This window comes from Anoplophora glabripennis, unplaced genomic scaffold (assembly GCF_000390285.2).
Source record: "Anoplophora glabripennis isolate ALB-LARVAE unplaced genomic scaffold, Agla_2.0 scaffold94, whole genome shotgun sequence".
In the NCBI taxonomy this organism is placed as follows: Eukaryota; Metazoa; Arthropoda; class Insecta; order Coleoptera; family Cerambycidae; genus Anoplophora; species Anoplophora glabripennis.
This window is the reverse complement of record NW_019416228.1, coordinates 135,927-152,902: the sequence shown is the minus strand read 5'-3', so window position 1 is coordinate 152,902 and position 16,976 is coordinate 135,927. Positions and strand designations below refer to the sequence as shown.

The 16,976-nt window shown below is 32.7% G+C and overlaps 1 protein-coding gene across 1 annotated transcript in view; it reads left to right on the top strand.

The window, feature by feature from the left end:
* The window catches only part of LOC108903524 (mitogen-activated protein kinase kinase kinase 7), a 101,396-nt gene that overhangs the window by 13,404 nt on the left and 71,016 nt on the right, over window positions 1-16,976 (top strand). The window contains exon 6 of the mRNA XM_018705743.1: window positions 1,247-1,319. Coding sequence (XP_018561259.1) covers window positions 1,247-1,319 — 73 coding nt within the window. The remainder of the gene's footprint in view (window positions 1-1,246; window positions 1,320-16,976) is intronic.

Sequence of the window (16,976 nt, the reverse complement as noted above, 5' to 3'; positions counted from 1 at the left end):
GCGAAGATTTCTGCTTGGAATACAGTAGGGAACTCCCCCAGACTGTAGCTTGCACTCCATCTGGGTCTGAGTCCATATATTCCTGCACCCGTCCCTCTGGTCATTTTGGAGCCATCTGTAAACCATACTAGGCTCCACCTTTCCAGGGTATTAAACCTTTCCTCCCACTCGCTTTGATCCTCTATTCGAGTCTCAAATGGCTTGTGGAAGTGAAACCTTGGAACCATTTTGTCGGATACCATCCCAAGAGTTGGTTCCGACATAGATGTGTCTATGATCCTGGAGTGGGAATCACCCCTCCAGTCATTGTTATTCCTGAGTCGATATGCTGCTAGCCGCGCTTCTCTTTCCACCACTATATGCAGCGGTGGCAGATTTAGCATGACTTCTAGTGCAGCTGTCGGGGTCAATGCCATCGCCCCCGTTATACCTAAACAGGCCAATCTCTGAATTCTATTCAGTTTTTCCCTCGCCGTGGTCTGTTGTGTTTTCTGCCACCATACCACAGCGCCGTAAAGAATCCTGGGTCTTACTATCGACGTATGTTATATCATACATTGCATATTGAAGTAGGCATATCTTGAAAACAAGTAAATATAGGAAAAAACTTTATATTACAAAAATTAGTCAAAATTTAACAATCTTTCAGATGGACTGTATTTTCACGTTCCAGGGAACAAAAAATTTTTTAGTATCACCACGCCATCTATACAGAAAAATTCTAAATACAATTTGAAGCTATTCGAGAGACCTAACACCCACAGTTTCCGGAACTAAAATAAATTTCTTCATTTCGGAGATATTGGCAGCGGGAGTGTTAAATGGCAAACCCTGTATATAATACCTAGTACTCATATGTTCTTAGCAGTGGCAGCTGATGAAAAGAAAAAAATCATATTTTGATAATGAGGAAGTTAAATTTAAAATAAATATATTTTAATAGAAAACCTGCTGACTTTACTCTGGTATTTAAAAATAGCATAGAACAACCATGCACTGTTGCCCGTGTTACGCAGAACTCAAACTCTGACGGTTTATTTGAAATAGAAGAAGAGAAGAGAGTTAAATAAAAAAGCATCGTTTTAGATGATGCTTTAGAAACTTTGAAATATCTTCATAAAAATATTTACAAATCTAATATCTTTAATTAAATAATGTATTTGTCCTGATCCTGTTTTTTTTAAACTATAACGCAGAAATAAAACTTTTCAGTATTAAATAATAATAATTTATAATATTTTTCCAGAATGCCTGGGATCTGGACGACAGTTATGAGATTCAAACAATGCATGGTCTGGATAGAGTAATCCCCAAAAATGGTAAGTGATTTTTTAAAATTTTTACGCTCATGGCATCAAACTATTGGTATAAAATGAGTTCACAATTTTTCACCCACTAATGAACTATTAAAGGAATTCATTAAGAAATCTCAATAAGGTCATTTTGCATTTTTTTAGATGCGCTCATAATATTCATATACAGGATAGCCCATCGAAAACGTACCGCAAGGCATTACAGGGTAGAAAAGAACTTTTCGGCAAAATCCAAAAACAGGTTAAATTTGTTTCTGAGGGTGACAACTTTTGGCTCAAAAAGCATACCAAAATCTTCAACCCCTTAAGTGGGGGTGCTATCCCCTAAATTTTTTCAAATGGGAATGGGGGTCAAGTGGGGGGTCATTAGAAAGGGCTTTTAATTCTCTATACATCGATTCTTACTTTTTGAAAATCGATTCATTATTTTAGAAAATATGCAGCTTTGAAAATACGAACAATATTTTTGACGAGAAATGCGAAAATCGATTTAATTTTACTTCAAAACTTACGGTATTAGTCAAGTAAATGCTGAAAATGTTGTCCGCCAACTTGCATACAATGATACAGGTTGTCTTCAAACCGTTGTCGAACATTCTGGAGCACTTGCGGTGTTACTTCGCGACATACATTAATGATTCGTCCTCGCAGATCTTCCAAGGTATCAGGTGGAGTGCTGTAAACTTTGCTTTTAATGTGCCCCCAGAGAAAGAAATCTAAAGGATTTAAGTCGGGTGACCGAGGGGGCCACTCAATTGCACCTCTTCGTCCTATCCAGCGTCCTGGAAACGTCTCATTTAGGTAATTGCGCACATTGAGCGAGTAATGTGGAGGAGCTCCGTCTTGCTGGAAAATCAGTTCGTGTTCATTGTAAGCAGGGTCGTCCTCTATGATATTTGTTAGAGCTGGGTCGATGACATTTTGTAGTAAATCCAAGTACATATCGCCTGTCAAATTTCCAGGAAGGAAAAAAGGACCTACAATGGAATTTCCAAAAATACCTGCCCATACATTCAACTTCTGGGGGTGTTGGGAGTGTGTCTCATGGAAAATCCTTGGATTGGTATCAGCCCAGTAACGACAATTATGGCGATTCACTAAACCATTCAAGAAGAACGTACACTCGTCCGAAAAACACACATTAAAGAGGAAATTATCGTTTATCGCTCGTTCAGTCATTATTTCGCAAAATTGCAAACGACGATCAAAATCGTCTTCATTTAGCTCTTGCACTAGCCGAATCTTATAAGGATGGAATTTGTATTTTTTTAATATTCGTTGGACACTTGTACGACTCACTCCTGTCGCAGTAGCCAATTGCATTGTACTCAGCGTACTATCCATTGCCACTTGCCCCAATACCGCTATTTCCGTAGGTTCATTTAGTACCGGATTTTCAACCTGCCTCTTTTTGTTATGAACGGAGCCAGTTTCGCGAAATTTGGCCACCAATTCGCGAACAATTTTTCCAGACGCATGTTTCTCAGGATGCCGTTGGTTGAACAGTTCGGCGACCCGATTTCCGCATTCATTGTTTTTGAAAAAAAGCTCAATAATTTCTACTCTTTCTGGAATTGAGTACACCATAATTAATCAATTTAAAAGACTCGGCAGTATTGGTACTCTTCAACTACAAGTCACAAGACAGTTATCTAGCAACTTCTTGTGGCCTATCTAAATACGAAACAAAAAGCGGACAATTTTTTGCTCACCAAAATCAGGCTAAAGAATTCGCAAATCAAAAAAAAAAACAGCGAATTCTTTTGAAGGAATTTACCAAGCTAATACCGTAAGTTTTGAAGTAAAATTAAATCGATTTTCGCATTTCTCGTCAAAAATATTGTTCGTATTTTCAAAGCTGCATATTTTCTAAAATAATGGATCGATTTTCAAAAAGTAAGAATCGATGTATAGAGAATTAAAAGCCCTTTCTAATGACCCCCCACTTGACCCCCATTCCCATTTAAAAAAATTTGGGGGATGGCACCCCCACTTAGGGGGTTGAAGATTTTGCTATGCTTTTTGCGCCAAAAGTTGTCCCCCTCAGAAGCAAACTTTACCTGTTTTTGGATTTTGCCGAAAAGTTCATTACTACCCTGTAATGCCTTGCGGTACGTTTTCGATGGGCTACCCTGTATATTTTGCAATTTTTTAATTTTTGATTTGAACCATTAATTCTACGGCATAAATAAATTTCATCCTCAATAGTGTTAGATATTTACGAGAGAGAAATAACGGAAATAGTTCAATAATAAGAGCTCTTTTGTGCTATGATTCAATAATCTGATTTACTTTAAATTGAAGAAAAATGAGTATTCATACACTTTTAAAACAGTTGTTATGTAGAAGTACATTACACCCTATTTATTTCAAAAAGATTTTATTCCAAGATGATAAAAAATTATTTAGTAATTTTATTTAGTTCATTGAACTTTTAAAAATCTTTAGAATGATATTTCTGCAGAAGACACAATATTGAGAAAGTCCATCACTTCCAAAGAAAACTTTTTGTAAAGTAAATAAAATTTCATGCCTGCAAATAAAAATAATGGTTAATGATAAGACCACTAAGAATACCAAAAACTCAAGAGTCAAAGTTAAGTACCATATAACCGAGGGGTGATCCACTAGTCGGCATCAGTGTACATTTTGATCGGAATACGGTGGTAATACAAGGTTTGTCCAGTAAATATTGGGATTGAAGGCATAAAAAGAAAATGACATATATGTACATTGAAATACAACTTTTCAAAATATGACCTGCATCAATCCACCGTTGTCAGTGCTTTTTCCAATGTTCGTATGCCTCCTGAAAGTCAGCCACTGTAAACCAGTTTACGTATCCTCTCAAAGCCACTTGGAGACCACCTTAATCACCCCAAAATGACATTTCAGGCTCTGAAACATCAACCTCACAACAACAACAATGTATAGCATAAACAAGTGACACGGATCGAAATCAGTTTGTATTCCGTTTCACTTTGTAGCGTTGTTTACCGTGGTTGTCATGGCAACGGGGCAGCCAACACGTGAGTAAACTACGGCGTGGGGAAACGAGTGATGCGGAAATTCAAGCAGCATCGCCTTCTCCCATCGCCTGCCTTTAAACAGTTTATAAGATACGTCGCCCAGTGCATGATTATAACGGTTCTTTTTTAATATTTGTTTGGTATCAATAATAAAATTGTAGAAATGTTTCCTATATATTATCCAGTAATTTATTGGAAACGCCATTTTCCAGATGGAAAATTGAGGACAAAAAGGATTTTTTAAATTGCAAGAGACCTGTGCCTTCTCTCGATGTGGAAAAAAGGGGGAAGTCAAAAGACAAAATGTACGTTCGGAAGTATCTGTAACTAATATTTCTCTTTTTTATAAAATCTAAATGAAAATCCTCGTGATCAGTTTTTCGATAATATTGCAAATGCAACTAAAAATTCATTTAAAGTCGTTTGACCATGAACATTTGAAAATTTTTGCCTGCATCCCTTTTTTTTTTTCTTTTTAGTCAATGAATATGCTTCACCTATTCTCAATATCACGAGCCGCCACTGCATGGTGGACTTTTCATTTGCTCATGCGGACTTTGTTTTATTAAGAAGAGGCTTCGTGGAACACGTTTCGAAAGCCATAAAATAAAAATCGCTGAAGTAATATACATTTAAATTTAAAATGTGCTTTTACGACTGAGTTGTTCATTGGAAAAAATGTATTGCATCAAATGGAGCCTATTTTAAAGGAGTCAAAAATTTTAATGATTAATTGAATATACATATTGTGTTTTGTTGACAAATTCCGGATACTTCTTTGACTTAATGTGTACAGAATACATTGGAATCAATAAAAATAATATATCGTCTATTTTTCTCTAATTAGTTTTTCCCAAATAAAATGTACAAGAAAAATATATACAGAGGCTTCATAAATTATTACAAGTTACTTGTCCGCCTATTTTAGGCAACTCTACATGGTACGGCTGGTACTGTCAACTAAAAATCCCTAAATCTGAAGCATCATCAAGATTAATCATTCGTTTATAATGAACAATGACAAATTGTTGCGTCTACGCTTGAGATAATGCAATTGCTGATTGTTTGAATAAAATCTCATGAAAAATTACACCAATCACTATAAAATAAAATAAATAGAATTACTGTTTCGAACAAAATTACTGGTCACGTGGCTTGTAATCATTTTTGAAGGTTGTGTATAAAATACTTTGAAAATTAATTTGACTGCTCAAACAAAATTGACAAAGGTGCCATAAAAACAATCAAATTAGTGCAGAGATAAATGTCATTTAAGGTAGAAACTTATTATTTTTGATAGCAGGTATATATTTCTGCTTTTGAATTTCTACATTAAGTTTACTATTATGAAGTTAACAAAAAAAATCTTATCCAGCACATCGAAAAATCAAGTTGCCACATATCATTGGATGCAGGAAAATTTTTCTATCGGATTAAATACAAAACTGTATGTTGTTTGAATGAAACAAATAAAAATAACCTGTCATTAATGTAGACAGGAAATAAGCAGGAATGTTGGAATAAGCCAGTATGCGAGCAAGATACACCAGAATATATGATAATATTCGAATAAACCAGAATCACTGTACATTTTAAGGGCTAGTGGATCACTCCTCGTATATATCCACACATAAATCAGAAATATTTATTATGCAATTTTTATCCTTGGACAATGCAATGTAAAAATTATAGGGAGAATGTTATTAACAAAGTCACAACATGGTGACTTTATTAATGACAGGATACATGCCTATGTAATTAGAAATAGTATCAAGAGATCAGAACATCAAATTATAATAATTTATCAATTATTTTTGTTAGATTATCTACATTAAATAAAAAATATGTCTTTTATTTTATAGCAAAATTAAACAAAATCTGATATAACATTTGAGGACAAGGTTAATAAAAAAAGTTTAAGTAACAATTCAAATTATATTTCTTATGTTAATTATTTTTACAATATTTTTACGTATTTTAAATCTTCTTTATTCTAAAATGCAATTATAATTACCAAGAAAGTTTGTCATAGTCAAACATGTAGTGATTTCTATTTTTTGGTGGATTATTTAATTTTTATTTATAGATGCGGAATCATATATAAAATGTAGTATAAAAATATACATCCCCAGACACACTGACCTAGAAAAAAAAATTATTTCTAACATTATAACTCAGGGATTATGGAGATGACCTAAATTTTTAATATTTAGGTTCTGCAACTATGGAAGCTAAAAATAAATGATTCATTAATCACTTTTAGGTATTGAAAAATATGTCCATATTTCTAATCAATAGTATACACATACTAACAAATACTTTTCTCGATTTATTTGAAGGGGTCTTAGTCTGGACACGAAAAATCATGATTAGCGCGCGTACTATGCGAACTAGTCTGACATATTTATAGCGACCTGTTTCTAAACCATGAGTACATATTAAGAAACATGTATTTCAAATAAGATATTATATGATAAAATCTTCCCATCTTAAATTTTTTAGATATGAGTTACCAGTGGCAAAAAGTCTATATCGTTACCTCTCAAAATGAAAATTATTATATTTTTAATTTTTGCAAGGAACACTGATTTGCACATGTATTTTGCCAAATTTTTGCATAGATAGATGTTAATAATCATTATTATACTTGTTCTAATAAGTTCAAATGAAGCAGGATCCACTGGAAGAAAAATCAGTTGATATGGAAAATAATTGAGTAGATTGAGGAATTATTCAGTATTTATATATTTATAAATACAAATAGAAATGAATAATTCATTATCATGTCTAAGAAATTGATTATTGATCAAAGAAAATGGAACCTTCCTTCACCGCATCCGTAGGTACCTTTCTTTTCTATACTGACATCTAAAGTAGCTAATTCCAGCTAATACTATTTATTTCCAATACTTTTCCAATAATCTAGGAGTCAACAACATTAGACACGTATCTCTCACATCTTTGCAGCACATGTTACATCTTTTTTCTTTGGGTTACAGGCTTCCGTCTCAGTTCTCAATGATTTGAACAATTTCCACGCGCACTTGCTTGAATTTAAAATTCTTGACATTCGAAAGAGTTCATAATAAATTCAGTTCCAGAGTGGCCTGGAAATTGTTCAACCATTTTTTGTTGCTTTTATTAAGGAATGTTTTCTTTGACCTGTGGGTCGTTTTTCCAAAGAGTGTGTTTCACACTGTCTATTCGTTTAGCAGACGTGTTCTCTGTACAAAGTCCAAAAATATGCCGGCTGGTATTATTTCCCTAATATTTAAGATAAATTTACCAAACAGACTAACATACTTATTCATTTTCGCACGCCGAATGACGGCCTCTCACTAGCTATTATTTCGGCTAGCTGAGGGCTAGCGAATTTCCGAAGCCCGCGTTGAACATTTATCGCCATGACTCATCAATCAAGCTCCGCAACAATGTATGTTTCTTATTATAGAGAGAACATTGCCTTCACTTGAATATGTCCTGTTTTTAGGTACTATTATTCACAATGTCTCACCAAAGCTTGATTTTCTCATATTCCTTTTCTAATCGTTGCCAGTTTATTCAACAAAAAATGTTTTAAACACACCTTGTTTAAGTCCAAGGCAGAGAACTCACATATGGTAGTAGTTCTCTATCCAAGACCTCTGTCGCAACCGGACTATTGAATAATAATTTAGTTAAGTTTACGTGTATAGCGCTTTTGTAAATTCTAATTATTCAAGTACGTATTTATAACGAAGATTTCAACAGGAAATACTATAGGTAATGCTCCCAATCTATTTTGAAGCCATCTATAAATTATACGAGGCTCCATTTTTTCAGTTAATTGTAAGTCGAATCCCATCTTCTTCACTTCTATATTCTTCTTCGTCTCAGATAGTTGGACTTTGCAATCATTGCGTCAAATGTTATATCAGTCTCATTCCTGATTTCGGAGTGTTTATTGGTGCAATTCTCCAATAGTATTAATCTTGTGGAAAGCTATCATTCTCGCTTCTCCGTACCTATATCCAAAAAAATTCAAAACATCCTATTAAATTCAAATAAAAAAATTGATTTGTTATGATGCGTAATAAACATATGGCATCAGACACTTTAGAAAAGGATATATGCAGCATCAGCAGTCTTTGTTTTATGGCCGTTTTACATTTTTTTTGCCAAGAATCGGCGACTGCAGTATCCGCATGTCGGTCGGTCCTGTTCTAAGAACATGTTGATAATTAAATAAAGAGGTTGCAGTGTTGAGGTGTGATTCATCTCGGTCTCGCAGAAGCCAATGCTCTAGCTCGCCGAAGATTTTCCGTGCTGACAACTATAAATACAATGCCCGATGACTGTTATATGGCACACGGCCCGACACCAGACCGATTAATATTATAATAAATACTCCATGAAAATATCATTACAAACACAATTTCCTTACAAAAATATTTGAGAGTGCGGCCAGATAAAAAATCGCTGTTTATTTTGCATTTGTTCCGAATTTTATATGCTCGTTTAACTATTCCCACCACGAGGTATTTTTTGTAATAAAACAAGCAGTTTTGACTCATTATTTACAAATATAAAAACATTTTACAAAAATATGCAACAAATCGATACATGTTCTAGAAAGGTTAATTATTTGTTGTTTGAGAGATTTTTTTTTCTAATAATCCATATACGTCCAAGTAGTAAATATTATAAAAATTCTAGTTCTAAACTAATTTTAATAGTTTTGTTCTTAGTGTATTAGAAACATCCCAACAGTCGCAATCAAATTTGATTCGAAACAATGCATTTTCAACCTTATGTTTCAATTTCAAGCTGTTGGAAACTGTTTAGGATTACTCTAGGAACAAAGTTGATAAAATTCCAGTTTTCTAGTGATCTATGAGAGTTTATTAAAACTAAAGGCATCATTCAAGATCAATTGCGCATCTTTTTTCAGTACTTATTATAAAATTTTATGTATTTGTTACTGTTTTCAAGATCCTCATTCTATAATGAATGAGGCTGTGAATAAGTTTAGGTTTAAAATCCAACTTTTTTATATTTCCCACTTTTTTATATTTTTTCAAGAGATTTGCGTAAAATGTTTAAACATATTTTGTCATTTTTTTTTTTTTCAAAATGGATATTTCTAGTGAGGCCATCATTTATTGTCAAAATTTCATTACATTTGAACGAATAGAAGCGGAGTTATTGTGTCTGAAGTGACAGTATGTTTGTCATCGGTACAAAAATGAACATCGAACAAAGAGCTAATATTGTTTTGTTTTAAACTTGGTAAAGCTTTTACTGAAACGTTTCAATTGATGAACCAAGTTTATGGTGATGATTATTTATCCCGTTCTCGAGTGGTATAAGCGGTTTAAAGGGACACAAATTATGAGCAACATGTTGACCAACCGAAATTCATGATCACTGCAGATTCCATCAAAACTGCGCGTGAATTCATCAAAGATTAGCCAAAATCTTCATTGAAATTTATGGAATTAGAATTGAGCATCTCAAAAACATCAGTTTATCTCATTTTGACCGAAAATTTGAGTTACCGAAAAGTGTGCACGGTTTGTTGCGCACAACTTGACTGACGACCAAAAATTGCTAAAAATTCAACCTCCGAAGGACATCATCAAGGAGGCTAAAAAGGACAAAAACTTCCTTTGCAACATTCTAACTAGTAATGAAACGTGGTGTATTCAATATGATCCAGAAACCAAGCGTCAAAGTGCCGAGTGGAAGGCGCCAGACGAACCAAATCCAAAAAAATTTCGTTTGGAGAAGACGATGTTGATTTTTTGAAGAAGAAAGTTGGCGTTTATTGCACGATAATGCGCCGATGAAAGGAAAGCGTTTTGTGGACGTAGAAGCCATCCAAAAGGCTTGTACCGATATCCTGAAAGACATCCAGGCGAACGTTCTAAATCACTCATTCGACATGCTTTTAGACCGTGCAAATCGCTGTATTGAGTCGGAACGAGGCTATTTTGAATTTTTAAAAAGTCCTGTTTACTTTGGAACGCATTTTGTATTTCGTATCGAATTAATTTGCGCCTTAAAACTATTTTTCTAAGTGTAAAAACAATGATTCTGTGATTTCGATAGACATAAACAATTGCAACTTACGGTTCGTCAATAGGGTGAGATATTTGCGTTGACGTTTTATTGCGATTATATGTAGTGTATTATATTATAACAATTTGATCTCCAATTTGATGTTATCTTTCTGAGCGTCTAATAAGGCCGCTGTAATTCTGACTGTTACGTTGCCACTTCAGGAATGCCGCAAAGGTGTAATTTAGGACGTTTGTTTTTATTATAAATTATTTGTCACTAAAATATAGCAATATAAATTTGTGCTATCTGTTATTTGCCAGTGGTCTAAAAATGTATGCAGGATCTTTGATTATGCCATTGGTAATGAAAATTCAGAAAGATGTGAAAGTTTTAAAGTTTTAGAGGTTTTATTTGACTTTTTACAGATTATATTTAAGTGGCCTACACTTCTAGAATAATGAGGACAGTTTCTCCTATATAAAAATAATAGTAATGATAATAAACGTCTTTATTAATGATAATTCAATACGACATGAGTGTAACTCTAACTAACAATTATTAATAGTACAAATTTACAATAGATGAATTATTATTAAGTGGCGAAGTTTGGTCACCTGCATTAACTCTCAAAGGTCACACTTGGAGCGGGCCACCTGAAAGGTCACATTAGTGCGAATTGGGATTTTGCCAACTTTGAACCTTATCTCTTCTTTATTTGTTAACGAAAACAATGTATTTATAACAAAACTGGAGTGAAATTTTCCGGGAAATCGAATGATTTAATTAGTTTTGAAAGAAAAATTAATTGGTTAATGAAAAAAATGTTTTTCGAAAAATTACTTTATTAAATTCGTATTTTTTTTATAAATTATGTCTTGAAAAAAAGTAAAAAGAGAGCTTTTGAAGTTCAAGGTCTATATTTTTAAGAAAAAAGTACCCCATATTGATAAAATGACTCGTTTTTTTCCGGTACCTATCTCAATTGTAACCATTTTTTGAAGTTGGTGATTTTTTGGCTGCTTTTCTGTAAAATGATGTTTGCACTCGTTTGTATAAAAATATTAATTTAATATTGTCCATAAATATTGACAAATACATGTTACAATAATTAAATTATTAATGAAAAAAAAAATGTTTGAGAAATTATTAACAGTAACTAAATAAACTATGTTCTAGATCTAGTCTATTCGGCAAGTAAAATGAGGTGAAAAAAATAGGAAATCTTACAGTTCAGCTCACTTTATTTCTAGATTATATGATATAGTCACTCTAGTGCGAATTCGCACCGATCGGACTTTTCAGACTCTCTAGTTTGACCGACAATAACAGACTGAGGACTGAGGCCAGCTGTGGTACTGCTCGACTGTTTGGGCTATAGAAGGAATTGTCATGGTGGGGGAACACTCGGCAGCTGCTACCTGAGAAATGCCAGCTGTTAAAAAAACGGTGGTGCGACCTTTAAGGGTTAAGAATGCAATCTTCCACTCTTACACTTAGCCATTGGTATCCTCTCTGAGGGTTAAATTTATTTTGTAAATAAATGTATTAATAAAAAATATTTATTAATAATGATTGATTAAATTAAATAGATTAAATATATTAAATCAGCCTATTTAGAAATTAATAATTTTAAATTTACCTGACAATATTAATTTCTTACATTGACACCTTAAAACTTTTGTATGAAACATTCGTGAGGAGTTTTTCTTAAATTTAAACGTATCGAATATATAATGTGGGAGAAGTCGAGAAAAATTCTTTTTCATTTTGGTAATGATTACATAATGTTTAAAAGCAATAAAAGTGTATCATTTGGAACAGAAAAACGATTAAATGGATCAACATGTCAATTTACAGAGTTATCGCCACGGTAGCGCAGTCGGTCGAGAGTGGCAAGCATTTCTCGGCTAGGCTTCCTACTCTGGTCCGGGTTCGATCCCCAGTGTCGGCACTGGCAATGTCGATGGATAATGGGTGTTTGTCCGCGTTTTTTCAAGTGTAGCCCCCTTCCGCACAAGCCTTTGGCTTTTGGATTTGGGGGTTGTCTCATTTCTGTGGTGTGTTTTTTTTTTTATTGGGAGTACATTGAGCTGTATTTATCTCAACATTTGTGTTTTCATTAATATACGTAAATTAGCAGTAGATTTTCTAAAAAAAAAACTTAAAAAGTAATTTTTTGCATTTTTTCAAAATAATGTCAATAATGAAAAAAAAAATCGAAAACCATAATAGGTCCTTGTAAAGAATCTATTCAAGTTTTCAAAACCGCTGTGAAATAATTTGTTGCCGAGATATCGATGATCAAAAACAAAACTCATTTTTCATTCAACCATCAAGTACGGAAACCTTCCAAAAAGCAAATTGAAGCTGATTAAACAAGCTAACTGACCTCTACATTGTTTGAGTTCGAAAAAATTTTCCTGCATCCGTGGACAGTCTAAAAAGAAATTATTTTTTTCTTGAAATATTTTGATTCCTCGATAATCATAGCTTAAAAAAAAGTTTTGTCAACACATCTTGAAACTGGAGTCTTACAGCTTCAAAACGGTTTTTTTTTATTTCGTGGAAGGTAATGGAAGGACGCTTTATTTTTCTAGAAACATTAATACCAAATATTTGTAACTTGGTCATCATCAGTCATATTATGCATTTGTTTATGTATTTGTTTGATTGTATTTGATGACGTAATCTCCAAACTATAGATGCATAAACTAAATCTGACATACCTATGCATAATACAATAGCTTCAAAATTTCAGTATGAGGGAGGATTGAAACTATTCGTAGCAATTTTCCAAATGACGTGGTCTATGATAGTAATTAATTGGAGAACCTATCAGCACAACATTTCAGTGTTAAAATTTTATAAAATTAGAAAACATCAAGTTATTTTTAGCGGGTTTGTTTCTTTTTTAAATTTTACGTAACGGATTTAGATTATGCGGAGGTTCAGATTCAGCCTTAAGTTTGTTGTTTTTTTCGCACTAAGTACCTACATTTTTTGTTATTCCGAGAATATTTTTGTTCTATTTAAAGAGCAGGGTTATTATTAATATCAATAAAACAGTGAATTTGTTAGGCCTGCTGTGATAGTAATATATACAAAATATTTATCTAAACGTTTTTCTAAATCAATTTGTTTTTAACTTGTGGCGGTTTGCGTACATTTTTTGCTATATATCCGCATTTTGTTCTGCTTACTGATATTACTCTATAGGTAATACTATATTTTGGGTCAATTGTGTTATAAATATGATTAATGAATGATTTTTTTCTATGTAAATAAATTTATGTAATATTGGGTATAATGTATTACAATAGTGTTTTGGGTATAACTAGAATACTGGGTCACGCTTAAGTAGCAAATTCTACCGTCACAAAATAACAATAAAGAGGTTCTGTAAATACGGATACAGAAGTCCCTGCTCTAATATCAATACCGATGTAGTAGACACACTTGTGAAAGGAACAACTTGGTATAGAAAGTATAAATAGTATCCTAAGCAAAAGACAAACACCCTTTATTTCAATTTCTAAAAAAAATATGGAAATCCACATACCCAAATAATATTTATTACATTCATTGAGAACAGTAGCAAGAATGTAAAAGTTATACACTTTTGATATGTTTTCACAGTTCATATATTTTTTTGATTGATTTAATTTTCAATAAAGCAAAATATTTAAATTATATCCCTTGTATAGTAGACATTTTAAAATTGTTTACCATTTTAAAAACACCCAATTCTACAGATTTTCCAAAAGCAGATGTAAGTAACTAAAAATATATCTAAAAATTATTTAGTTCTGTCTATGCACCAGTTGTTGCTGTACATTTTAATTAATTGTATTCTATTCCAAATTAGAAACCAGTAATATACTAATATTCTTTGGTTCATTTGTTTTTGTTGTAACTTACTGTAATAATTATAAATATTTTATTTTGCAAAAATGGATCAGTTTAAAATTTTGAATTATTGAGTGTAACACCCACAGGCAAACTGCAGCTCTTGATATTTTGAGATGCTGTGACGAAGGTAAAGTTTTATTTCGTTAGTTATTTTTTATATATAGTTCTCAAATGTTTGTACCATGACGTGTTTCTTTTTTACCTTTTGACTCATTATTCTTTAGCCATCCACGTGTACATATTTCTACGTTAAATCTTCAGTTTTCAGTAGCAAAGTTGACGCCTCATTATTTTCTAAAATAACATTTTTCGCGTTCATGTTTATCAGCTGCTCTCTAAACTACGATCATATGACATATACAGAGCTTTTATAAATGATTACAAGCCACGTGACCAATAATTTTGTTTGAAACAGTAATTTTATTTCCTTCACGTTGGCAATTAAATTTCGATAAAATTAAAAATTATTCAAACAATAAGATCAAGATTCACCGGCTGTGATTGGTATAATTTTTCACGAGATTCTATTCAACCAATCAACGATCGCGTTATCTCGAACATAGACGTAACAGTTTGTCATTGTTCATTGTAAACGGATCATTAATATTGATGACGCTAATTGTAAGATTTAGGGATTTTTAGTTGACAGTACCAGTCGTGCATTCTTGGTTGCTTTTAAATGTGCGATTATTATACGAGGCGTGTCCAAATTATAATTAACTGACAGAAAAACATTTAATTACATAATAATGNCCGGATCATTAATATTGATGACGCTAATTGTAAGATTTAGGGATTTTTAGTTGACAGTACCAGTCGTGCATTCTTGGTTGCTTTTAAATGTGCGATTATTATACGAGGCGTGTCCAAATTATAATTAACTGACAGAAAAACATTTAATTACATAATAATGTTTTTCTACGTAATTTTCCTTCTTTTGAATGAATTGACGCTGTTGCTTCGGTAGCTTCTATGTTTCTAGAGAAAAAAATCTGGCATATACCCATTCCAAAGTGACTTTTTCATTGATTCGAAAATATTTTTCTTGCATAAAAGCCATGAAATCTGAGTGACAAATGAGAGAGAACTGCCCACTTGAGTTTTTGAATTGTATCCTTTATATGAATAACGATTTGTAAACGTTCGTATCCTAGAGTAAAAACTCGGGATAAGGTTGTACCCCTCTGACACACACTCAAGAATAAAATATAACCTACAAAATTAACATCTTAATTGTCAGTGGTACTCAATAGCTACTGGCACAAAGCATTACTTTGTGCTTGCTGAAAGAGCACGACCTACTAATTTCGTTAGGATACTATGTGACAAAAACCAGTTATACCTACGTGTGATAAAAGAGGGATTTTGGGTGAGAAAGCATTTGATCCTATTCATTTTACTCCATGTATAGGTACTTTTGTCAAACAACTTCTGTTCACCAAACTGTATCCTCAGTATTTCTCAAACTACACTAGAACAAACTTCTGTCTATACATATGAATCACGTCAATATTTATTTCAACTTCCTGTATAAAAATTTGACATTTGCTTCGTTCTTTTGCGGATAAGTTTGAACTACTTCATATTTAATAAAACATTATATTTGTTATTTATTAGCGGTTTATATATTATTGTTGAATATGAAGACTATGAAGACTAAAAATATACTTGAAGATAAATAAGACATTCCTGTTATGAAAAGTTACTGCTTAGAAAAACAAGTTTTTGAAGAACTTCTAATCTTTTGAATCAACAACCTAATTTCTTGACTAATGAACATACATGTGAGTTTCGACATATTATTCCTACCCAGAAAATAACAGCTTGCAAGTAAACAAATAACGAGTTAGCGAATAAGAAGCTAAACATTCAAATTTTCTATCGAAATTTCAAATGATATCTCGACATATAATACATTGCTCAGTCCATCATGTATATTCATTATTAATATATAAATAGACGAAAACATTGTTTTTTTATGTAGGTAAAAAATTTGTCTTCAAAAAAAGTAGAACGTTATATAAGAGCAAATTGCGTAGAAAAGCTATAGCGCAAAACTATCACCAGCAATCAGCACAGTTATCGAAGTTATGCAAAACTGTATAATTTCGGCTTCTGTCCATATTTAATAGAGATCAAAGTTAGCACATTAGTTTTACTGTACATTCATTTGGCAAAACATCTCTTGATATTAGAAATAGACTCTTCAAATCTTCTACTCAAAATTTTCAAAGTTGACAGAGAACAGAGAACCTCTATCCGTAAACTTTATTATTAATTTTATACATTATTGGTCATTGTCTCCTTCAAAGTACTACACTCCATTGGAGTGAAGTTATCCACACATTTCCAGCCACGATTTATGACACATGGTACATTGAAAGTGGAATAGATGGACCAGCAGATATAGGCGGGGCTAGATATGCGCATGCGCTGTATACACAATAAGCCCATAATGTAATTAATTAATCATTCTATGATGAAATCAGAGATATAAAATACGTCAATATAATTTGCCCAATACATGGGAAAATCGAGTAACTAAATTAGTTTAAAAATGAAGTCAGCATCTCTTTAAAATAATTCAAATTTAATAAGGAATTAGCGCCATAAAAGAAATTTTTTTTCTCGAGTTGTTTTAACGGTGCCACGTGCTCGCTCAGGAAATATATAAATATACACC